The sequence below is a fragment of the Lissotriton helveticus genome, chromosome 4_1 (genome assembly GCF_964261635.1).
Source record: "Lissotriton helveticus chromosome 4_1, aLisHel1.1, whole genome shotgun sequence".
NCBI classification, from domain to species: Eukaryota; Metazoa; Chordata; class Amphibia; order Caudata; family Salamandridae; genus Lissotriton; species Lissotriton helveticus.
Genome location: NC_136063.1, coordinates 929,542,071 through 929,566,892, shown reverse-complemented (window position 1 = coordinate 929,566,892; position 24,822 = coordinate 929,542,071). Strand labels below are relative to the sequence as shown.

The 24,822-nt window shown below is 46.2% G+C and overlaps 1 protein-coding gene across 1 annotated transcript in view; it reads right to left on the bottom strand.

The window, feature by feature from the left end:
- The window catches only part of LAMA1 (laminin subunit alpha 1), a 549,300-nt gene that overhangs the window by 430,772 nt on the left and 93,706 nt on the right, over nt 1-24,822 (bottom strand). Inside the window, exons 2-3 of the mRNA XM_078687536.1 lie at nt 2,637-2,807; nt 1,320-1,432 (exon numbers count right to left, since the gene is read on the bottom strand). Of these exons, the coding sequence (XP_078543662.1) occupies nt 1,320-1,432; nt 2,637-2,807 (284 nt within the window). The remainder of the gene's footprint in view (nt 1-1,319; nt 1,433-2,636; nt 2,808-24,822) is intronic.

The following is a 24,822-nucleotide window of genomic DNA, read 5'->3' as shown; positions in this document are numbered from 1 at the left end:
AGTTAGGTAGCATGGTGGAGGTAATACAGTCTTTCAGATATTAGTGGTGTAAATAGGTTTTTAGGTTTCTGAGCTCTTTGAGTACATTGGTCAAGAGCTTTGGAGTTAGACAGGAGGTGGCTTAGTTAGTGTTTTAGATGTATTTACTTTCAGTAGTTCTAGGATAATTTGAGATTTGCTTCTGGTATGTCTTTTCATTCCTGTGGGAGGTTTGCCTACAAGCTTCAATAAAATTACTATACTGAGTGAAGGGAACCGGTCAGTCTGTCTGATGAAAAAGTAACCCTGCTGTATTTGCCCCTTCAATTGTTATGCTTTTACTGCCCTTTTAAGTTTGGGCACTCAGCTATCCAATTTCCAGCTTTTCGAACATCCAGTTAGTCTCAATGTGAATTTAGATAAGTGCACAAGTTTCAATACGTTTTGGTACTTAGAAAACTTTCATTAAACAGATTTTTTTTTAAGTTGCAAAAGTGCACTGACCTGAATATAGGAAGTTTATCTGAGATTTCCAGGTATTATTTTGATTAGAACATTTTGTATATGAGAAACAGGGGTCTGAATGTTGAGTAGGATTTCTTGGATATTCCGTTAAGAGGGTGCGGCCTTGGCCTGGATAGCCTCCTTCTTAAGAGACCGCACCTTTCACGTTTTTTCTGCCTCTTCTACAATTTGCCCATCGGCTCACGGCGTTCCCCAAGGGTCGATACTCAGCCCCCTATTATTTAATATTTACGTAAGACCTTTGGCGACTATTGTGGAGGAAGCCAGTCTTACTTTGTACTCTTACGCCGACGATACACAAATCATTTTCTCTCTTTCAAATAAAGAGTGTAACGATACCTCTATCTTGAAAGAGGGTCTGATTTGTGTCTCTAAGTGGATGAAGAGCAATTTTTTGAAACTCAACGGTGATCACTAAATCTTCCCTGCGAACAAAGAGAGAGTTTGTTACAGTTATCTTAGATTTGCTGCTTGAAACTACACTCATGAGAACAAACCATTTGAAGAAAGGAGGTAAAAACCTTCTTTAATTCACTAAACAAGTGTCACAATGTATGAGGATCTTTGTGTAGCCCATCCATAAGGATGGGTTGTCCTACCCCTTGAGGCATTATCTATCCCAAGACTACTTCATGCCTAACTGTCTCATCTTTTAGCCATAAATGACCAGCCAGCCGAAGTATCACTGTCTCCTAGCCTATTTTACATAGTATTATGCACAATGCCACAATAATTGGCACATTTACTTAGATAAGAAAAAAAAATATATTGCCATTTTCAAGACAAGCACTCCATATCCAGTACTATGTATTCACCTGCTTCAAGTCCAGTGTGATGGTGACCCCATGGTACTCCCTTCCGTTCTGAATGCTCGGGCTTTGCCACCAGTTGTTTGTCCCGTCAATGGCGTTTGTGATAGGATGCTTCTCTGTAAAGGGAAACCCCATTAAACAATATAGTAATCTGAAAAGGTGATTAAACAGTGGACATCAGGCCAGCTACTCTAAACAGAACAGCCATCTAAAGAACACAATGTGTGAGGTGCAGTTTGAGAGTCCTCACAGTGACAGTTTATCATGAATATGGTAGTACAGGCCTGAAATACCTACTACAAATGTGCACCAGTAGCTGGTTGTAGGACATGTTCACTTACAAAAAAGTCTAATTCTCCTCGTGGATCAGCACTACAAATCCTTTAGCTTGGAAACAAGACAATAGTCTCCCTGTGATTCATTGAAGGCTAACACAGCTTCAGAAAACTGTACCCCTGTCCCTCACCAGGAGTACAATTTTCACTATAGTACTTAATTTTTGCAAAGTTACGAAGCAATAGGGGTTTTCACTGAACTGTAGCTTTAAATTTGTGTTCGATCAAACTATAGACAAAATGTAGGCATTCACCTTCAGGTACATACTTTTTTCTTTGCGAATTTGAAACAAAATTTCTTAAAGCTTGTATTCACCAAATACATATTTAGAAAATAGATGCACCTTAGTCTCTAAATGTACAAGCTGCGATTTAAAAGGAAACTGCTGTCTGTTAACAATTTATCGTTTTCCAAATTTTATGTATTAATTGACCTATAACAGATACATGAGTATATGGGATATCCAATTTTATCATGTATATCCAAAACAAAACATATACTACTCCTGACCTCTGTGCCCTTGTGGGGGTGGTGCGTTGAATTGGAGGTGATGCCGATATAATGTTGTCATTAAAACAGAGAAAACAGAGAAAAACGTGCACTCAGGTATGCTGTGTAGGTACCTTTATTGATTTATTGTCAAATTCCTCATGATGCATTTCGACCACAAAGGGTCTTGTTTGTGATCGTGACCAAGATCCTTTATGGTTGATACGCGTCATGAGGAATTTGACAATAAATATGTCTATACAGCATACCTGGGTGCATGTTTTCCCCGGTTTTCTCTGTATGCGTGAGAAACCTATATAGATATATATATATATATATATATATTCATATATATTTATGTATGTGTGTATATATATATATGTATACATATTTATTGGGCTACGTCAAAACCGAGTGTCAACATGAAAAGCAGACAAGTGATACTGAAAGAGACAATGACAATTTGTAGCTGATTTGCCCAAACTCTAGTTTTACCTTTGGGATTGGCGCTGTTCTGGTCACAAACACGGCACTGTGCATTGCGTATGGGCCGGCCTGGCACGTGCTCCACAAGTTTGCAGAACATCTCTGGTCCATTTTCACCACAGGTGGCGTTGGCGGTGATGTGTGCATTGCTGGCAAGATTTAGAATGGCAGGAAAGAGACCTACAAAAAAGGCATGCATTAAGATACAGTCCACAATATGTTAAGATTCTGTATTATTCAGGACATTTGCTTTTCCCATACTGGGGCAAAGAGGATTTAGTCTTCTGCAGTTTACTGAAATTATTAAACAATACTCAGGAAAGCAACACAAAAGAAAGGGCATTGTGCAGATAGAGCAAATATACAGCCTGATACATATGCTTGGTGCGTCATTCAGAACAAAATGACACTAGGGGCTTGTAAATATGCCCCAGGGTTTTTTGTATATTAGCAGGTCTCTTTTGACAATAAATAACCAATTTCTCAGTTCTAGAAAAAGGGTTAGCGTGTGCCACACAGGAGGGGCAAATTAAGTCTCAGCAGGTGGAGACGGATTCCTTCTTATTCTCACAAGGTGGTCTCTTCAATTCACGTAGATGGAAGGTCACATGTGTGTCTGTGTGTGTGTGTGTGTGTGTCTATAGAGGTCAGTTCTTACTGGTGCCATGAGCTTCGCTCCAGTGCATACATAAAGTATCACAGATTCTTCCTCTAATATACATATATCACATCATATTAAACACACATTGGCAGAGCCAGTAGGTCTCGCATTTGGGACCTATTGGCTTTGCCAGTGGGTTTAGCATTGTGCCACAGTATACCCAATGCTGAGCCATATGGCTAAAGAATTTTAAAAAAATTAAAGATTGATGCAGCTCGCCATGCTATTTTGCAGATGTGCGCGCAATGCATGCATGCACATACAAACTTAAGCATCTACTTTTTTTTTCTCTTAAGTAACTAATGGAATAGGTAACTAAAATGGGGAAAAAATGAGAGAAAGATTTAGTGAGTGGGGGAAGCAACATGGGGGGGTAGAACACCACATGGGCGTGAGTTGGAAGCAAAACAGGGACACTGATGTGGGGAAGCAATATGGAACTGGTGGGAAAAAGTTTGCATGGGTGTGGGGGAGAAGCACACGGGCAAGAGAGAGGAACACAGAGCACAGCAGGGGTGGGAGAGAAGCATGCAAGAGAGACAGAAGGAAAACATATGCACTCTTGTAGAGCGCAAGCAAAAATAAAAAAGTTGTGCCTTTAAAAGCGAGCAGTGGCAGAACATAGCTATGCATTTATGCTCTAGTGAAGGGAAAAACACAAGAAGAGGAAGGAAAGCCCACATGGATAATGAATAAGAAACAAGCAAATGAGAGGAACGATGAAACCAACCAATCATAAGACATGTTTGAGCTCTAAGCACACTCTAAGATAAAAAAATTCTCTTGCAACAGACAGCGCATGTGAGGACTTTGGAGAGACCTAAAAGTTTGTTCTTCGTGTGGAGATATGAAAGGCAAAGAAGCTGTGCTCCAAGGGGGCGGACAAAAACGAGAAGAGGTAAGTAAGAAAGCTATCAAATAAGACGCAAGCCAATTAAATTTACAGGGAAACAAACCAATATCAAGCAATTGGTTATCCTAAAGCCTACTGCGAGTATTTGGTTCTGGCCATAACAGGTCTTCGATAACAGACAGCTAAAATCTCTCTGTTGGCGAGATCTAAAAATCTGTGGTGTTGAAGGTGCGGGTGCTCCGAATATGCACTATACTCCCGCTCCAAGGTCAGTTACGGCAGGCACAATATCAACCCTTGCACAATGGTTACAGTTATTCCAGGGCCGGCTTTAGGGCAGTGCGACTGGTGCGATGGCACAGGGCGTTGACCTGTGGAGGGGGCGATGACCTCAGATGAGGCGCTGTGTTTAGCAATAATTTATAATTGGAGAGATGACAGGCACTTTTGCCTGGTAGTAGTGAGAAAATCCGAGGAGGTGGTCATTGGGTGTGGGGGCGCCCAAAAAGATTGTCGCACCAGGCGCCACCATTGCTAAAGCCGGCCCTGAGTTATTCTTCCTCTACAGGAGGGAATATTTGTAGGAATAATTCCCCTACTGTTTCACAAGAATTCCTCTCATCTGGGAGAATCATGACAACCCTAGTTCTTTTGATCCTAGGAATTGATTACTGACTTAAATTTCCCCTGATTGAAGCAGGGATAGTTTTTACAATTATCTCCAAAGTCGCTAACTGCTGCAAACTTATACATCCAGGTACTTCGACGTTGTTTAAACTCGTTCACCTGCATCTGCTCAGGGCCCTACGTGCCTAACAAGCATGTTTCCGAGCGTTTCCCACGTGGCTTTGCGGCTATCGCACACGGCTTCTCGCGCGCCAAGTGGCCCGAACAATAACAGCAGTTAGTGATTCTTAGCGCAGATATGCAGCCGATGCTGGCGGTGTGCAGTCAGGCATGGCACTTCATTTAGCTGAACATTTGAAGAATGTTCATTCATAGCAGATGTTAACTCGCTAACTTCCACAGGGCTGCTCAGGGAGGTTTCTGAAAGTCACAGAAAAACACTGTCTACCCACTGCAAATGATTTCAGTTCCATGAACGCTGACCCATATATGCCAAAAGACACTGGGCCTCATTTATGAGGCAGTGCGTCACTTTTACGCCGCCGGTGCGTCACTTTTTGTGACGCACCAGTAGCGTAAAAAAGGTGCCTTGTTGCACCATATTTACAAAGTGACGCATCTAGGTAGATGCGTCACTTTGTAAACCCCTGCGCTACATTATACCTGTGCCAAGTATAATGTATGCAGGGGGGCGTTCTGACGCAAGAAAAGGTCATAGAAGTGAGGCAGTGAAATCTATAAGATTTTACTGCGCCATTTCTAGGATTCAAATGAGTCAATTTCTTACGCCTGCCTCACAGCAGGCGTAAGACTGACGCAGGCCCTTTCACATGGGGCTTGCCCCATGTGAAAGGACACATTGCTGGAGTTGCGTCACTTTTGTGACACACTCCAGCAATGCATCACTTTTGCGCCATACAGATACGTCAAAAATACTGACGTATCTGTAACTCCTTGTGCAATGATGCGTCATACTGTAAATATGACGCATCATTGGTGTCGCAAGGAGGGCGCAATAAAAAGTGACGCATCGTTGTTTTCACGCAGCGATGCGTCACTTTTCATAAATGAGGCCCACTATTTGGACGTGAGACTCTCAATTTTAGAAGTGAAAAAAATTGCATTATTTTTCCTGTCTCCCGCCTGAAATTGCTTCTGTTTCAATGAAAAAAATACATTTTCCTGGTTCAATTTTTTAAAATCTCCCGCTTTGCTCTTTTAAAATGTCGGTATTGTAGTGTCCGGCTGGACACGTTCTAGTGTTTCACCCTGTATAACACCCACACTAACTTCCACCCATCACAGGCGTCACCGGTCAGGTGACCCTGCTAATAAAAGGGTCCGGGCACACGTGCCCTGGGCCAGTTACCAGTACACTAAGCATGACTCTGTGTGCCTTATTTATATAGCATGTGGGTCCTGGGTCCACTACACTACAATGGCGACGAGCGGGTCAGACCCGTGTGGAGACTGGCAGGAACTCTATCGTCCCTCGTGGGGAAAAGTGTAGCCTGCGCCTAAGCCCCCACACCTGCTGCCAGTATGACTACAACTGTGACAGAACAGGCAAGAAGAAGGCTGCTCCCGAGTACACCGGCGTCCACCGGTAATGCCTGCACAGCCACCTACATGTTCGTACCCTCACAGACACACTCACTTATACTACGAATATATGATTATTCAACGATTTCAAGTTCCACGCATGCCTTTACCACGCGAATTTTACTTCGCATGTGTCTTTTGCACGCAGCATTTGACAACGCATGTTTTTACTCCGCAATCATAACGTTACGAAACATCTGACGTCCCATTTACATTTACATAATGATACTGATAGGCTACATGCAGTACGAAGGAAAAGATCGATGTTTTAAACAATAATAAACAGATTCCCTTACATTATATATTTATTTTTTTCATAATGCGCTTAATTAATACCCTAATTTACAAAGTTTTGATTCATATCTTACCCCTGTACGTCTTTCACCATCAGCCCTTTCTTCCACCGACCACGGAAACAAGCGTCAAAACACGTCTATCAAAACTGATAACGGACTTCTATTATGACGTGCTCTTTTCCTTCAGCGTTTTGAGGCATTGTAGAGCGTTTTTTTTTACGTTTTTGAAATTTTCTTCTTATTTATTTATTAATATCCGCTTGGTTTTTTTTTTGGGGGGGGGAGACCCCCCCAACCCACCCATAGCCTCCCCCTAGTGCCCCCCCCAGCCCCCCAGCCCCTTAATCCCCCCCTCCCCCCAGCCCCCCAAAGCCAACGCAGATCGTACTTGCAGAACGACGACAGGAAGGAATACCACTCGCGTGGTAAAGACGGTCGTTGAAGGCTTACGCGTGGGAAAGACCTTTGCGTGGTGAGTGACGCGTGGTAAACGTTATGCGTGTTATTTGCTTCGTAGTAAATGTAAGTTTCCCCTTATACTACCAGAGGAGTTCAGGCAGCTGCCCAGCATCACATCTTCATACCTGGTGGAAAGAAGGGCCTCCATACGTCGATACTGCAGACTTCCTCATGCGTTAGCCTGCTCACCTGCACGCCTGGGAAAATAACCACTTTTGCACCGCTGGGACGGCTGAAAAGCAAGAGCCAAGCAGGTGACCACAGCACCACCTAGCAGTACTTTGCTGCACCCCGCGCAGCCCGGTAAGCAGCTCTGGGTGATGGAACGCTGCAGTCCAGACCGGGCGAACCTCAGGATACAAAAGCCACCTTGCCTGCAGGGAACACTATAACCTCATCGTAAGGCCTGTGGCAGCGAGGGTGCCCCCCCCACAGCAGGTAAGAACTGCACACAGCTTCAAGAACGACTGCAGCGGTAATACACAGGCCTGCAATGCCACCTCTTGGCCTTTGCAGGTACTGCACATGAACACAGAACACAGCCTGCACATGGAAGGTTCCAAATGAACACTACTGCCCCTGGCAGATCTGTCCTGCTGTCCAGTGAGCATTACATGGTAGCCTCTGGTGCAATGAACAAAGGAAGGCAACGCAGCACTGCCACCTTGAGGCTATGGCCGGTACTGACACTGAAACAGCCTCGCAGCTACACTCCACCCCAGTGTGGCTCACAGTTTCAGCATCCCTGCTGCATCACAGAATGTAGCTGCAGCACCCCTAGCAGTGGCAAGAGGTACTGCATCCTACACTGCAACTAGCCAGCTAGCGCCAGAAGTGACCCCATCAGGGAATCACAAAGGCAAGAGGAGAGTCGTACACTCCATGTGGCAAGCCGCCACTGCAACATGTGCTCTGACGACAGGCGACACGTGGCCGGGTGCCACATTTGCACCGCAAGCATGGAGCACATCACTCGAAGTGACCAATCCTGCCAAGCATGCCTGAACAGAGGCAGAATCAAGCACCAGAATGGCGCAGCCTTGAGGCACAAACACAACACCCTTGAGTGAAGAGCAGAGGAGCATTGCAAGACCCCTGAGGAGGGGAAGGGGCCTGAAGGAGGTCCGCAAAGAGAAGAAGCCCGTCCTACCAACAGGACAGACCTGCAACAGGTCAGCAGCAAAGTAAAGATCGTCCCAAGAACCGGACACGACCAGCGAGATGTCCATGTGGCGCAAACATGAGACAGATGGCAGGATGCCACATCCACATGAGGAAACTGGTTGGAAGGAGAAGAGTGTGGCTGGATGCCACTTAGCAAAGGAGAAGAGCATGGCATGACACCACTCCGCGAAGGAAGAAAGGACTGTGGCACGATGCAACAGGGCAAACAACCACCACAAGCACACAAGAAAGAAAGGAGAAGAGCGGCAGGACAGAGTACTCACGCCAGCACTGGAGAAGATGTTCATCAGCACAAGCCAGCTACCGGGGTGCACAGATGTCACAAGAGACAGCTTCTTGGGAGGACTAGCCGTAAGCCGCTAGCAAGTGCGATCTGTGTCCAGGCCCCACGCTTCATAGGTCGACCGTCCTCACACTTGTCACTGGCTGCTTGGCATAGATAGCACCATGCCTAGAAAGTGCACCTGCTGGAAGACAATTGCAAGTGGCCACAAAGTCCCTCCAGTCCTCCTCACTCCATGAGGTCACCCAAGGCAACAGATCGCCGCCTGTTGCCCAACCGAAGGAATATTAGTGTTCGTCATCCAGGTGCATCATTACCAAGGATGTCAAAGGAGCATCACACCACCAGAGTGGATCCAACACTCCAGACAACCTGAGTTCAACGACACTAGCCACCCAGGCATTTTCTGTGTGCTCCTGTCAACCTGAAGCCTGCCGAAGTAGAGCATACCCGAACATTAAGAATATCCACCCTTGGGGTTACACGAGGCTTGGCCGTGGCCCTGTCGGGAGTTCTGCAGTGACCCCCTCAGCGCGACATATGAAAGGCCCGTACAGCCTAGGAGGTCACGTGGAAATCCAGGGGCAAGAAACTCAATGGAGTTCCTGTGAGAGGGGAATCCGAATAGGAGAGATGCATCAACTCCACGACAGGCATGGGAAGCATGGAGGTCACAGATGAAGACTGGTCACCCAAAGACCATCAGAGGAAGGCATAAGACCTGAGTCCTGACGGCAAGAACACTAAGATTGAGACACCACCCTCTGTGGCTACATGAGCAACTTGGCTGTGGTCCTGTTGGCAGTTCCTCAGCGACGCCTTCGTGTGGCCTACACGAAGCCCACACAGTCCACACGGTCCCATGGAAGCCCGGCAAGAAGGCCCTCCAGGAGACTTCAGTAAGAAAGGAGTCCAGGCAGGAGATACAAGTCTGAAGTTGCTTGGCTGTCAGGAGCTGGAAAGTCCATCAAGCACGTCGCCTCCAAGGAAAGGCCTCAAACACCAAGATCATCCCCAACAGCTGTTGGTTTGGCGTCCACCCGAACCTGAGCGCCTGCGAGATCTCCAGAGTGGACTTCACCACCACTCCAGATGCACCGATATTTGAACTTTGTAAATAGACTTCAACACCGCGAGACCAGGCCGGTCTGAACTATACAGCTAAGGTGGATTCAAGCTACCTGACAGTGTGGTCCAGAACTCCAACACTGCCCAGCAGATCGCCTGAAGAGACTCACTTGGTGCTGTGTCTTGTTTATTTGTTTTCCTATAGGTTGGGCTTTTGTTTGTTTCTTTTTATTAAAGTTTGGGAGGGATGTAGTGTCTGGCTGGACACATTCTAGTGTTTCACACTGTATAACACCCACACTAACACCCATCCATCACAGGCGTCTCCGGTCAGGTGACCCTGCTAATAAAAGAGGCCCGACGCATGTGCCCTGGGCCAGTTTCCAGTACACTACGCATGACTCTGTGTGCCTTATTTATATAGCATGTGGGCCTTGGGCCCACGACACCACAGGTATGTACGCTAAACTACTGCACTCACCACCCGCCTCCAACTAGTTTACTACAATTCCCCCTTACATGAAACAACCGAAACTCAAGAATAGGGGAGGGGCAGGCCCTTGCTACCCCTGTAGTTTAGGAGGGCCCTTAACCCTACAGGCCCCCCCCCCAACACTTCAGTGGACCCCCACTGAGGCGAAAACGAATGAATACCTGGGAGATATGGGTGACTTATGGACTCGTCATCACATTCTGCAGGGGGTCGTACAATAATTTTGCGTTACTCCACTGGGACAGACCAGAAACAGGGCATTTTAAAAGCCAAGGCAATGATAGGGTGCCAATTGCATCAAGGCTGCAGATTGTCTTTAAGTCACATCTACCAGATTATATATACTCCATTTGCAGAGAAATGGGGTGGAGACACAAAAGTGCTCAAGTAAAGCGCTCTGATACCCGATGTCTCGGGTCTAGTTCGCGCTATATAAAACTCCAAAAAAAAAAAAAAAAACATAGCCTCGCAGGAGTAGTCAAAAACACAAACTTTACTTAGCATTATTCCCAACAGCTTGAAGAATACCAATCAGATATATTTATGTTTCTTTTTTCTTTTTACCCAAGGGAAAATATTTTTCACTTTGAAGAAAAAAATCCTTGAAAGGCACTTCCTGCCTTTCACAGGAGTACTTTTGTGTGCAATGTATTTGCAAGGTGTAGACTGTTTTGTGAACATTCACCAACCAACAGCTAGGGGAGTGTTTAAAGAAATATTTCCGTGTGCCTCGACCGCCCAGAAAAGTCATTGGGCTCTCCCTTATTCAGAGAGTGCGAGAGAGGCCATTATAACTTAATTGATGTCATTCTTTTTCCTTAGCTACGTCTTCCCTACTGCTCAGCCAGGCTGAGTGCTGGAGTGCTTGATGATAGTGGAATGCTGAATGTTTGGTGATGTCATATAATGCGTGTGCCTGGTGATGTGCTGAGTGTCAGTTGGAGTATCCAGGCTGAGCAGCACAGAGGCTGCTCCTGGTGGGGCTATCCCCTATTTACCATCATCTACTTACTTACCTGAAACTTACCCTGTAACTAAGCATGAATAACCCAACCTTACATTATGCACCTCGGCTAATAGACTTTCAATTACAACAGAAACACAACCAGGAGCAAGAAACCAAGACATAAAGGCGAGGCCAGTGTCAGAGGTCACAATAACCTGTTGTAGCTTGCTCTGCCCAGAAGGCTAAATGGCAGAGCGTGGTGCTAGGGCTGCTGGGGCCAGGAGAAGGCCCCCCTCAACCAGATGGTGCATCAGTGATGTCATCAGTGATGTCATTTGAGATGTCATTAGTGATGTCATGAGTGATGTTCCTGACCATGTCATGAGTGATGTAATATGTGACGTCATCAGCAGTGCATTGTGGGCGCGCGAGTTATAGTTAGCTGAACTAACTATAACGGGGGAATTTCAATGGTTTTGTATGAGTGAAATGTCCAGCTAACTATAACATGGTTTTTTCAGTGAATTTCTAAGGTATTATAAATGCTAATTCCTAACTATAACGTGGCTGAAACCTATGGTTTTTTCAGTGAATTTCTAAGGTTTTTTAATGCTAATTCCTAACTATAACGTGGCTGAAACCTATGGTTTTTTCAGTGAATTTCAAAGGTTTTGTAAATGATAATTTTTAAATGTATTAGTTGTTATATTTTTTTTATACTGATTTACTACATTATTTTAAATTATTTATTTTTAGATATTTTATTTTTTAAATTACATTACATATTTTTTTATGAATTGAAAATAAATGTTTTTTAAAATATTGAAACTGTAATATTTTTATTTTTTAAAATATTTTTTTAATTCATATATATTTTATATAGCAGGCAATGTTAGCCTATGGAAGGAAATTCAAGTTACTGTAACTACGATTAGAATTACTTTTCAGGATCAGTAGTGGGCTGAAAGATGCAGCACTGAGGTCTCTCCTGATAACAGGTGAGTAAATCGGAATTCGTCGTTCGGCTGATTTTAGAGGAATTTTTTAAAGTTCCAAAACTCCACACAGAAAAATTTCCAAGTGAAACCAGTCAATGTTAGCCTATGGAAAGAAATTCAAGTTACTGTAAGTATGGTTAGAATTACTTTTCAGGATCAGTAGTGCGCTCAAAGATGCAGCACTGACGTCTCTAGTGATAACAGGTGAGTAAATCGAAATTCGTATTTCGGCTGATTTTACAGGAATATTTTACTCAATAGTGAAGGAAGGGGGTGGGGCCTGAGCTATCATGTGTGCAAACACGCCCTGTGGCACGTTTTAGGTTGGGGAATTTATTCCTCTTCAATCCTGAGGTCCCCTGTGAGCCAACCAGCCCACCAGGTACCTCCAGTATGCGCCTGGGAGCTGTGTTGCAGAGAGGTGTTCAGAGGGTACGCCCCCTTTTTACAACACTCTGCAACACTGCTCCGTGACGCTTACTGGAGATACCTGTTGGACTAGTTGCCCCCTAGGGGGCCTCTGGATTAAAGAGGAATTAATTCCCCATTTATAACGCGCCTCAGGGCATGTTTGCACTCACATCATCTTAAGCCCCGCCCTCTACCTTCACCACTGTGCAAAAGCGCCCTGTAGCATGTTGTAAGTTGGGAGATTAAGTACCCTTGCATACTGGGGGTCCCTGGGGGCAAACTAGCCCACCAGGAACCTCCAGAATGCGCCAGTGGGCTGCGTTGCAGAGCGGTGTAAAAAGGGGCATGGACTCATTACACCTCTCTGCAACACAGCCCCCTGGCGCGTTTGCAGAGGGGGAACTAATTCCCCTTGAATACTGGGGCTCCACGGGGGCCAACTAGCCCACCAGGAACCTCCAGTATGCGCCAGGGGGCTGCTTCGCAGAGAGGTGTAATGAGGCCATGCCCCTTTTTACACCTCTCTGCAACGCAGCCCCCTGGCGCGTTTGTAGAGGGGGAACTAATTCCCCTTGCATACTGGGTGTCCCTGGGGGCCCACTAGCCCACTAGGAACCTCCAGTATGCACCAGGGGACTGCGTTGCAGAGAGGTGTAAAAAGGGGCATGGCCTCATTACACCTCTCTGCAAGGGAGCCCCCTGGCCCATACTGGAGGCTCCTGGTGGGCTAGTTGGTCCCCAGGGACCCCCAGTATGCAAGTGGAATTAGTTCCACCTCTGCAAATGCGCTAGGGGGCGTGTTTGCAGAGAGGTGCAGGGAGGGGGCGTGGCCTCTTCCCGATCCCGTTTTTTTTAAAACTACTATTAAGAAGGGGGCTGTGTAGCCCCCCTTCTTTTTCTTTTTATTTGGCCCTGGGGACCCCACCCCCCCGGGGCCTGCCCCCAATTTTTAATAACAAAATAAATAAAAATCTGGAAGAGGGCCACGTGGCCCCCCCTCCGAAGGCCTTACTCTGCCCCGTGGACCCCATCCCCCAGGGCATGGGCCTTTTTTTATTTTATTTTTTATTAGGAGGGGGGCTGCTTTGCCCCCCTCCTGTGGCCACTTTTGACCCTGGTGACTCCATCCCCCGGGGACAGCCATTTTTTAATTTGTAACTTTTTTTTGAGAGGGGGCCGCGTAGCCCCCCTCCCGGGCCACTTCTGGCCCCAGGGACCCCATCCCCCGGGGCCTGGCCCTCCTCGTTGGGGGCCGTGGGGGGGTCCCCAAGCCCCCCACGGTCCCTGCCGTCTCCCCGCATCCTGCGGGAGATGGCATTGCTTTTCTGCATGGGGAGCAGCTAACATGCTGCTCCCCTTGCAGAAAAGCAATCCGCTTTGATTTTTGAAAATCAAAGCAGTTTGCTTTGGTAGGGTGGGAGCCGCGAGGCTCCCGCCCTACCAAAGCAAATAGCAGTGTCCCAGGGGTAGGCACCCCAGGACACTACAGGAGCCGGCCCTGGGGGCTGGCGGTCCCCAGGGCCATCAAAGTCTCCAGGAGGGGGGCCGCGAGGCCCCCTCCCAACAATTGTAAAGCCCCGGGGGGTGGTGGTCCCCGGGGCTGGGGGGGTCCGAATATTAGTGCCCCGGGGAGGTGGTGGGCCCTGGGGCGTGTGGGGGGGCTTGAGCCCCCCCACACAGTTTTTTTTTAAAATTAAAAACAAAGCCCCGGGGAGTGGCGGTCCCCAGGGCTTGGGGGGCCGTGAGACCCCCGCATACTTTACAAAACAAGTCCGTGGGGCTCGGGGCGCCTTAGAGGCCCCACATTATGCATATCCGAGCCCCGGGGGGTGGCGGTCCCCGGGACTGCGGGGGGCCGTGTGCCCCCCCTATCATAATTACTTTGCCCCAGGGGGTGGTGATCCCCGGGGCACTGTGGTGGGGATTGGGCCCCCCCACACTTTTTTTCATTATGCCCCCGGGATTTGGTCCCCCCGGGGGCTAATTTGAAAAAAAAGCAGGCCGGGTTTTTTTTTTTCACGGGCTACGCGTACCTACGCGTACCTACGCGTATCCCACGATTTAAAAAAATAAATAAAATGTGGGGCCCTTGGGGGTCCTTGTGGGACCCCCTGAGCAGGCCTAGGGGGTCAGGGTGTTTCTACCCTGCCCCCTTTGCGTGTTTTTCGCGTTTCTTTTGCTGCTTTCTTGTGCCTCGGTTCTACCGAGACACAAGATGGCTGCCAACACTACCTGGTTTGGAGTGTTGACAGCCAATTAACATACAGCTCGTGCTCGGGAACGTACGCGTACTGTAAGACTACAGTACTTCGTCTATAGATATATCTATAATTTTACTTTTGATTTTCTCAGGAACTACTGAACGGCTTTACACCATTTAGCAAAAAGGGTAATCTGCGAACCGAACTCTACCTTTTTTTTTTTTAAACTTTATTGTCAGGAACACAGGATACATATTGCCAATAACATATGCATTGCACGTTCGGAAATCAGTTTTTGCACAATTAGGAATAAATGATAAGATAGACCGTAATACAACATATATCTTTTGTCACCTTGAGTACGGCAGGAGATTGTCAGAAGCAATTACTACATAGAAAGCATTCAGCTCCATACCTTGATGGTAACGGAGAGGCAGAGTACTAATAGGCATAAGTACCCGTCCCTAACAATTTCAATGTGTAGCAAACATCAAAAGAAACTATAAAACCCAACTAAAGTCATCACTCGACAATGAAGTACATATTTTCACAGTCAACGGTAGGCCTCGTAACCCGGTCCCTCCCCACACATCTCATTGCACAGTGTATGCATCCATACAGTTTATTCATCGTCCTCTTCGGACTCCGAATCCTCACCCTCCGGCAAGAGTGCACACGGCTCCCCCCTATACTTGTTCCACGGTAACCAAACCTTATTCCATTTACGGGGGCAAGCCCGTAGCACATAGACAGCCCTTTCCTTCACCATTAGGAGGTCCATATATCTGGTCCAGCCAGCCACCGTAGGTAGTTCCGGGGCACCCCACTTTTGGGCGATATCACGTTTCGCCACAGTCACAGCTAAAGTAACCCACAGCTGTCCATACCTGTTCAGGTCAGTAGGGTCCCAGATGTTCAACAGGCATTTACGGGGTTCAGGTAGGACGGACACTTCAATGGCCTGAGAGACTGTGCGCATGATCTGTCTCCACACTTCTTGGATTCGAGGGCATTCCCATAATGTGTGAAACAGAGTACCTTCTTCCCCGCATCCCCTGAGGCAGTAAGGGTGTGGCGCCTTGTGTATTTTGTGGAGAAGTGTTCTGGTGTAGTAGGTGCGATGTAAGATCTTGAGTTGCACTAAACGGAACCGTGCCGATATGCCCACCTCTCGGAACGAACTCTACCTTTTTGCCAAATTTGGTGTAATTCCGTTCAGCCGTTCGGGCTGTAGCCCTGGCTAAAGGTCCTATGGAAAATTGCATGGGGAAAACATGTTCTGGGACGCCCCTTTTTTATCGGCCCGCACTTGACGAATCAACCCCAAACTTTCAGGGAAGGAGCGGAGCGGAGCCGGCCATTTTCTTGGCGAATTTCGCGAAGATTCGTCCACCGGCGCCAAAGTTATTCCAAATAGAATGCTGTGGATTTCCTATGGAAACCAAGTCCTAACTATAACTACCTACTGGCGACCACCAGTAGATAATATGTATATATATATATATTCACTGAAAAAACCATAGGTTATAGACCATATATAGTTAGGAATTAGCATTTACAAAACCTTGAAAATTCACTGAAAAAACCATAGGTTATACACCATATATAGTTAGGAATTAGCATTTAAAAAACCTTATTTTACTCACACAAAACCATTGAAATTCCATATATAGTTAGTTGCACTAACTATATATCGCGCACCCGCAATTCACTGCTGATCATGTCACATATTACATCATTCATGACATGGTCAGTGACATCACTGATGACATCACTGATGACATCTCAAATGACATCACTGATGACATCTCAAATGACATCACTGATGACATCACTGATGACATCTCAAATGACATCACTGATGAGATCACTGATGACATCATCCAGTGACTGTGTGTTTCTGTAAAGTTTAAATATGTTTTACATATTGAAGAATGAGTAGATGTATAAGTGTCTGGACGAAGGATTAAGTAGGTGCATGACTGAATGTATGAGTGAGTGATTAAATGTGTCTCACTGAGTGCATGGGTTAGTGAGTAAACTGTCTTAATTTGTGCATCATTATGTCTGTTGTTCTGTAAACTGCTGCATGTGTTGATCAGTAGCTATATGATTAACTATATGGGTTATTGATTGATTGTCCAAGTATTTGTATAGGAGACTGAGTGTGTGTGTGGCTGGCTGGGAGGTGTGTGACTCTGTGCAGATCAATGTGTACTTGTATCAATGATTGTATAAGAAAGTAAGTATGTGTTAGTATATGTTTGAAAATGTAAGGTGCTCTATGTTTAACTGTATAGACAAGAAAATGGAAGTGTGATTGATTCTTTACAGGACTGACTAGGTGTGTGAGTAACTCCATGGATGAGTGGCAGAGTGTAAGTGTCTGTATAGGTGTATGAGTGCATATGATAGTGTTGTAAAGATGAGTGATTGTATGTATGAATGATTGTATGGGTGAATGAGTGAATGTGTGTGTAGACGTAGGAATCAGTGAGTACGTATGTAGTAACTAGTATTGGTGTGTCAATGGTTTCAAAAATTATACTCTGTATTTAACACTGGGTGAAACAGAGGTTATATTAAAACGTGAGGAGATGCATTGTATTGTCACATGAATGATATCATCAGTGATGTGGTCATTGATGTCAAATGAGATGTCATCAGTGATCTCATCAGTGATGTCATTTGAGATGTCATCAGTGATGTCATCAGTGATGTCACTGACCATGTCATGAATGATGTAATATGTGACATGATCAGCAGTGGATTGCGGGTGCGCGATATATAGTTAGTGCAACTAACTATATATGGAATTTCAATGGTTTTGTGTGAGTAAAATAAGGTTTTTTAAATGCTAATTCCTAACTATATATGGTGTATAACCTATGGTTTTTTCAGTGAATTTTCAAGGTTTTGTAAATGCTAATTCCTAACTATATATGGTCTATAACCTATGGTTTTTTCAGTGAATTTCAATGGTTTTTTAATAGCAAATATCATAAGCTGTCGAATGTCAAGTACGTGGTAAGTGAAAACATTTTCGTGTTTATGCACACTGATCTGCTTTGAATGGTGCCCCCCCCCCTCATTTCTATTAGGAGTACTCTCTCTTTGCAGATAGTGAAAGGTAGTTAACGCAGGCCTTTGCCCCCGTTGTAATCCGTCGTGCCTGCTTCTCTCTCCATTTGATTGATTGTTATCCAAGTATTTACTGTTTTAGAATTAGTTCTCTTTGGTTCATTCTCTATTTACAAACAAACACAGAGTCGCAATACTCTGTTTAGTCTTTGCAGATAACGAAAAATCGTGTAAAAAAAAAGAAAAGGAATCGAGCAAAATCAGTAGGCCACTAATGGGATCTCTTTTTGACCTCGCTAAAATAGAAACATTAGGAACAACCCCTCATGACAAATACAAAACTAGTGAGATGAACTGAACTCCACACAATGATGGCTGCAAAACAGCTCGGCTCCGCCACCCACCCCGCCCAAAATAACGATAAAGAGCGGCTGCCATGATTGGTTGCGGAATGGCCACAACGGAGCTACGAAATGGTGCTGCTCTCATGCTAACCCCAGCTTCGGTCTGAAACATCCAGAAACACTGTAGACTACCAATTCGATCAGTTCCGGTAGCGCCCCAATGTAACCCGGTAGAGAAGAACTAGCCCTCCCCTCTTTGACTGATGGTTCTTGTTGCCTGTCCTTTCTGTTGTCATTTAACAGAACTATTTAGCCTGCTGAAAGGGGTTGTGTTTCGACCGCTGGTTGGTGGAGACATTTTGACTATATTCTGGACCTGCGTTGTCGCGTAATGCGTCATATGACGCGCCGCGTTAGCGCATCCGGAAGTCATCCGGGGCGCGCAGCGCGTAACGTAAGCATAACAAGTCATGTGACTTGTTAATAAAACTTTTCATTGGTTCATTTTACTTTTCTTATTCTAATGATGAAAGCCTTGGTCATATCACCTAAAAATTACGCTTTTAATTACTTTCGAACATTATTTTCTCTTAAATATATGTTATAATGTTCCAGGCTAATGTACTTTCCCGGAAATTTTACAACTGTCCTGCAAGTAAAATATATTCTTTTTTCGAGAAAAAGAGCGTTTCTTCGTCCCATGACGGAGCCGTTGAGCAAAAGAGGGTCGACCTGCTGTCTTAGTCGCCGATACGCCTGAATATGAGATTCTTATCGATCACTTTATGTTGCAGGAATAGAAAACACAACAGCCCTTGACCATTTATCTTTACTGCGTTCCTTCGTATTATACCTTTTACCCTTCATGTAATTGGTCTGCTTTATTTCACTTGCCTTTTAATGATTCTAAAACAGTGACTATTATTAAAAACTTTACCAATGTATACACTACTACCATGTTTTCTTTTAAAAACCTTTATTGTGAAAATTTCATTATACAAATACGAGCCTATAACCACGTGGGCCTGCCACGGAGCAAACTGTAATCGTATATGATGAATAGACATTTACACTGTAGAGGAACGTAACGGGCGGGCCATTAGGTTGCAAAAACTAAGGTGTCTAACAGTTACGGAATCGGTGGACGTACATTTTATAATTAAAATACGACAGGGCCAGTTACAATAAAATTATCTAGATATACATTTGCGGGCAAGTACCATGGGTGACGTTAATTCGAATTTTCAACAGTACAGTAATCAATAACACATCAGAACTTAATATCAATAGGGATGTCGAAATATTCAATCAATTCTCGTCCCCGCCCGCCATGTGCTTCAAAACTGCATACGTATCTCGTGATTTCAAGGTTCTGCAACCAGTACACAACAAGGAGTTACGAGTCCCATTTATTCCGGCGCCATTTTGGGCGAGGACGGGCAGGTCCAGGATATAGTCAAAATGTCTCTACCAACCATCGACTATGATGATGTTCATATGCTGTATTTATTAGAGTAACACTCATCTGCCCACATGAAATTAATTTACCACAATCTAAACATGTCATTTTAATCTTTCCAAAGTTCTTCTAAATATTTGGGACCGTTTCCCTTGCCTCTGAAGCTCTCAGTGCCACTTCTTTGATGAATGTACTAGCAGGTCAGGGGTTCTCCTCCAAATCTCTCTTTTATGCAGCACTATAATTAATTGGTGCCACCTCTCCATATGACGATGCATGGTATAGTTACCACAACTATATATTTTTTCGGTTCCTCTGGAGAGTTCATCGTGGCAGATGAAGCGTGTAACATACCGGGCATTTACCTTTTTTTGCATGTACAGGAAAGGAAAAAAAAATCGAGCGTTCGAGTTCTTAGGTGTCCCAGGGCCATTTTAGTGGACCAGGCCCAAATCCAAAGAACAGCTATCTCACAGGCTAATGGGGCGACCCACGCCGAGTTTCAGCATTGTAGGATGACCACACAAGTACAGCAACTTGCTAGACATCACCTCGGTGCCATCCGGATCTCGGCGCCCCACTGCAGATGAAGTGCCTCTCAACTATGAAACCACCACGGTGACATCCGGATCTTGGCGCGTTGTGCTGCCTTCGGCCTATTCGCAAATCGGTCCGCTACTGACGCCATCTCACAGGCTAATGGGGTGACCCACGCCGAGTTTCAGCATTGTAGGATGACCACACCAACTTGCTAGACATCACCTCGGTGCCATCCGAATCTTGGCATCTCAACGCCTAGTGGTATCTTCCATACAGAAAATATTGTTACGCTGCCTTTGGCCCCATTCGCACATCAGTCCGCAACTTAGACATCACCTCGATGCCATCCGGATCTTGGCATCTCAGCGCCTTGTGGTGTCAGTCAGAAAATATTGTTGCGCTGCCTTTGGCCCCATTCGCACATCAGTCCGCTACTGACACCATCTCACAGGCCAATAGGGCGCCCCACGCCGACTTTTACCATTGTACGATGGCCACACCAGTGGCACAACTTCCTAGACATCACCTCGGTGCCATCCGAATCTTGGCATCTCAACGCCTAGTGGTATCTTCCATACAGAAAATCTTGTTACGCTACCTTTGGCCCCATTCGCACATCGGTCCGCAACTTAGACATCACCTCGGTGCCATCCGGATCTTGGCATCTCAGCGCCTTGTGGTGTATTCTCTTCAGAAAATATTGTTGAGCTGCCTTTGGCCCCATTCGCACATCCGTCCGCAACTTACACATCACCTCGGTGCCATCCGGATCTTGGCATCTCAGCGCCTTGTGGTGTCTTCTACTCCGAAAATATAGTAGAAAATATTGTTGCGCTGCCTTTGGCCCCATTCACACATCAGTCCGCTACTGACACCATCTCACAGGCCAACAGGGCGCCCCACGCCGACTTTTACCATTGTACGATGGCCACACCAGTGCCACAACTTGCTAGACACCACCTCGGTGCCATCCGGATCTTGGCATCTCAGCGCCTTGTGGTGTCTTCAAATCAGAAAATATTGTTGCGCTGCCTTTGGCCCCATTCGCACATCGGTCCGCTACTGACGCCATCTCACAGGCCAACGGGGCGCCCCACGCCGACTTTCAACATTGTAGGATGGCCACAGAAGTGCGACAACTTACTAGACACCACCTCGGTGCCATCCGGATCTTGGCGCGTTGTGCTGCCTTCGACCTATTCGCACATCGGTCCGCTACTGACGCAAACTCACAGGCCAACGGGGCGCCCCACGCCGACTTTCAGCATTGTAGGATGGCCACACCAGTGCGGCAACTTACTAGACACCACCTCGGTGCCATCCGGATCTTGGCGCGTTGTGCTGCCTTCGGCCTATTCGCACATCGGTCCGCTACTGACGCAAACTCACAGGCCAACGGGGCGCCCCACGCCGACTTTCAGCATTGTTGGATGGCCACACCAGTGCGACAACTTACTAGACACCACCTCGGTGCCATCCGGATCTTGGCGCGTTGTGCTGCCTTCGGCCTATTCGCACATCGGTCCGCTACTGACGCAAACTCACAGGCCAACGGGGCGCCCCACGCCGACTTTCAGCATTGTAGGATGGCCACACCAGTGCTGCAACTTGCTGGACACCACCTCGGTGCCATCCAGATCTTGGCGCATTGTGTTGCCTTCGGCCTATTCGCACATCGGTCCGCTACTGACGCCGCCTCACGTGCCAACGTATTTTCTCCTAATTTTACACCCTATGCCGCATAACAGGTCATGTGACTTGTTTATAAAACTTTTCATTGGTTCATTTTACTTTTGGTTTCCTAATGATGGAAGGCTTGATCATGTGACCTAAAAACAACACTTTTCATAGGATGAAAACTTTTTTTTTTCCCCAAACGATGAAAGCCCCACCTTGTTTCTGGATGTTTCAGACTGAAGCTGGCGTCAGCATGAAAGCACCACCATCTCGTAGCTCAGTCGTGGTCATTCCGCGAGCAATCATGGCAGCCGCTCCCCACCAGAAGCCTGCAGGAGTCGGAGCCCCCAAAACTTTTGATGAATTCTCAAGGCGGAGGGGACGCTTTCGAGAATGAGGTCCAAGACCTAGCAGACAAGCGTCCGATTTCCAAGGTGTCCCAGGGCCATTTCAGTGGACCAGGCCCAAAAAGGAAACAGCCTGCCGCCATTTTGAGAGTCCTGTGACAGCCGCCTATCGCTGCACCGCAAGAGTGGGCGCAACTCAGCTGAATTGCGGCTTTTGACACAGTGGACCAAAAACGGACGGAATGGCAACTGAAACGGTAAAGGGGCGCCCCACTACAACAGATGACACTCCACCTGGAGAGGCCCGTTCACGCCGCCTCCCCCGGGGCGCTCCACGCCGTTATTCGGAGCAGCATTGTAGGATACCAAAACCAGTGCGGCAACTTACTGGACATCACCTTGGTGCCATCGTTCTGCTGCCTTGGAACTATTCGCGCAACAGTTTGCTACTGATGACCCACCCCCCGCGACGCCCCATGCCGTTATTTGCTGGGTGGCAACTTACTAGACATCACTTTCGTGTCATCTAGATTTCAACGCGTTCTGCTGCCTTGGAACTATTCGCACAACAGTTTGCTACTGATGACCCACCCCCCGCGACGCCCCACGCCGGAAATCTGGACGTTGTGCTGCGTTGGGACTATTCGCACAGCCGACCGCTACTTCGTTGTTTTTCCCTAAAAATGTTTATATGTTATTACTATTTTTGTTTTCTTGTATATATTTATAAATTATTAAAGTTTTATAATCTTACTACTTTGTCGGAGTGCTATATATTTTTAATGTGACACATAATTGTAAAAACTTTGATGTACAAACAGTCATCCCTGGAATCTTCCGCTTCAGGCTCGGTCCCCTCCCCAATCACAATACAGGATGGTTTTCAGATAATAGCAACGCTTCTGCTGCGACGAATCTCATCGAGTGTGGGCCTTGATCTACTATAACTCCTTTGAAGAGGGGTGATTCTTTACAGCTGTGGCCATAAACTACATCTGCAGGGCTAGCTGATACCCTAGGACCAGCCTGGACAATCGGACACAGAGGAAAAGGAGTGTCAGAGGGTGCGGTAGTGAATAGGGCGAAAGGGAGGTGTCGGGCGGGCACAGGGTGTGATTCTCAGGGAACAGCAGCGCAGATGGGGGAGGTTTATTACCCATGCATAAGACAGAGAGCGGGGGTGACCACTGCCTGGGGGAGATGTTTGCGAGGGTGGGGAGCCATGCTAAGGATCGACAGCGTGCACAGAGTGGGTCTGGTCAAGGCATCTAAAATGGCTGCCGTGCACGACAAAAGTGTGGCATTTGAAAAAAGACAAGATGGCGCAGACAATGTTTTTCAACACTTCCTGATTTCCTTCGAATCGAACGTTAACAGACGTTGGGGCATATTACCAAAGTTAAGCGATATTTATCCCTAACGATGCTTAGCAACGATTTTTTTACCGTCAGAAATTATCGCAGATAAACCTTGCTATTATCAAGGTTTATCGGAAATACGATAAAAAACGACCGCAATTGCATTAATATCGCTGAAAACTCAGCGATATTCATGCATTACCGAGCTAATGCTCTTAGCCATGTTATCCACCTCCCATTGGATAACATGGCTAAGAACTGCTCAGGGCAGGTGGTAGCTTTTAGAGATATTCGCCCTTATCTCGAATATTTCCAAAAGTTGATAATAGGAGATAGCGATGTTAGCGACTGTTTCCAGTCGCTAACATCTTGGCACGCCCACTTTGCATGTCATTAGTGATAAATATCACTCACATGCAAAGTGGGGCCCAAGATGGTCGCTATATTCTACTAGCCGTCGCTAACTGGTGTTAGCAACAGCTAGGTAATACACATATAATTTTATCTCCGCGAAGCGGAGCGCTGTTACAGATATATATCTTGTTTCTGAACGTTAATTTCTCAAAATGCACTGAAGCACATATATTGAGACCTAGCAAAGGCACATCGGGCTACCAGTCCCTACAATTTTGCCAAGTTTCGTGCAAATCCATTCAGCTGTTCGATCCTACCGAGAGACAAGATGGCGGCTGCTACGGACTGTTTGGAATGTTTACAGACACCGGAGAGCCAATCAGCTTCGCTTCGCAAAGCTCCGTAACGCGAAAAGTACGCGAAGCGGTGCGCTGTTACAGATATATACCTTTTTTTGAACGTTAATTTCTCAAAATCCACTGGAGCACATATATTGAGATCTAGCAAAGGCACATCGGGCTACCAGTCCCTACAATTTTGCCAAGTTTCGTGCAAATCCATTCAGCTGTTCGATTATTATTATTTTTATTTTTTTTTGCCCCGCGGGGCCCTTTTAAAACCTCCACATCAAACCTAGGGGGTGAGCGACAATGTACTATGCCCCCTTATGGTCATTTGCCCCTTCGCTTCGGCCTCCTCTTGTCTCTCGATCCTACCGAGAGACAAGATGGCGGCCGCTACGGACTGTTTGGAATGTTGACAGACGCCGGAGAACCAATCAGCTTCGCTTCACAAAGCTCCGTTGCGCGAAAAGTCCGCGAACCAGAGCGCTGCCCGGTCCGCTGTTACAGATATATATCTTTTTTTAAACGTTAATTTCTCAAAATCCACTGGAGCACATATATTGAGACCTACAAAAGGCACATCGGGCTACCAGTCCCTACAATTTTGC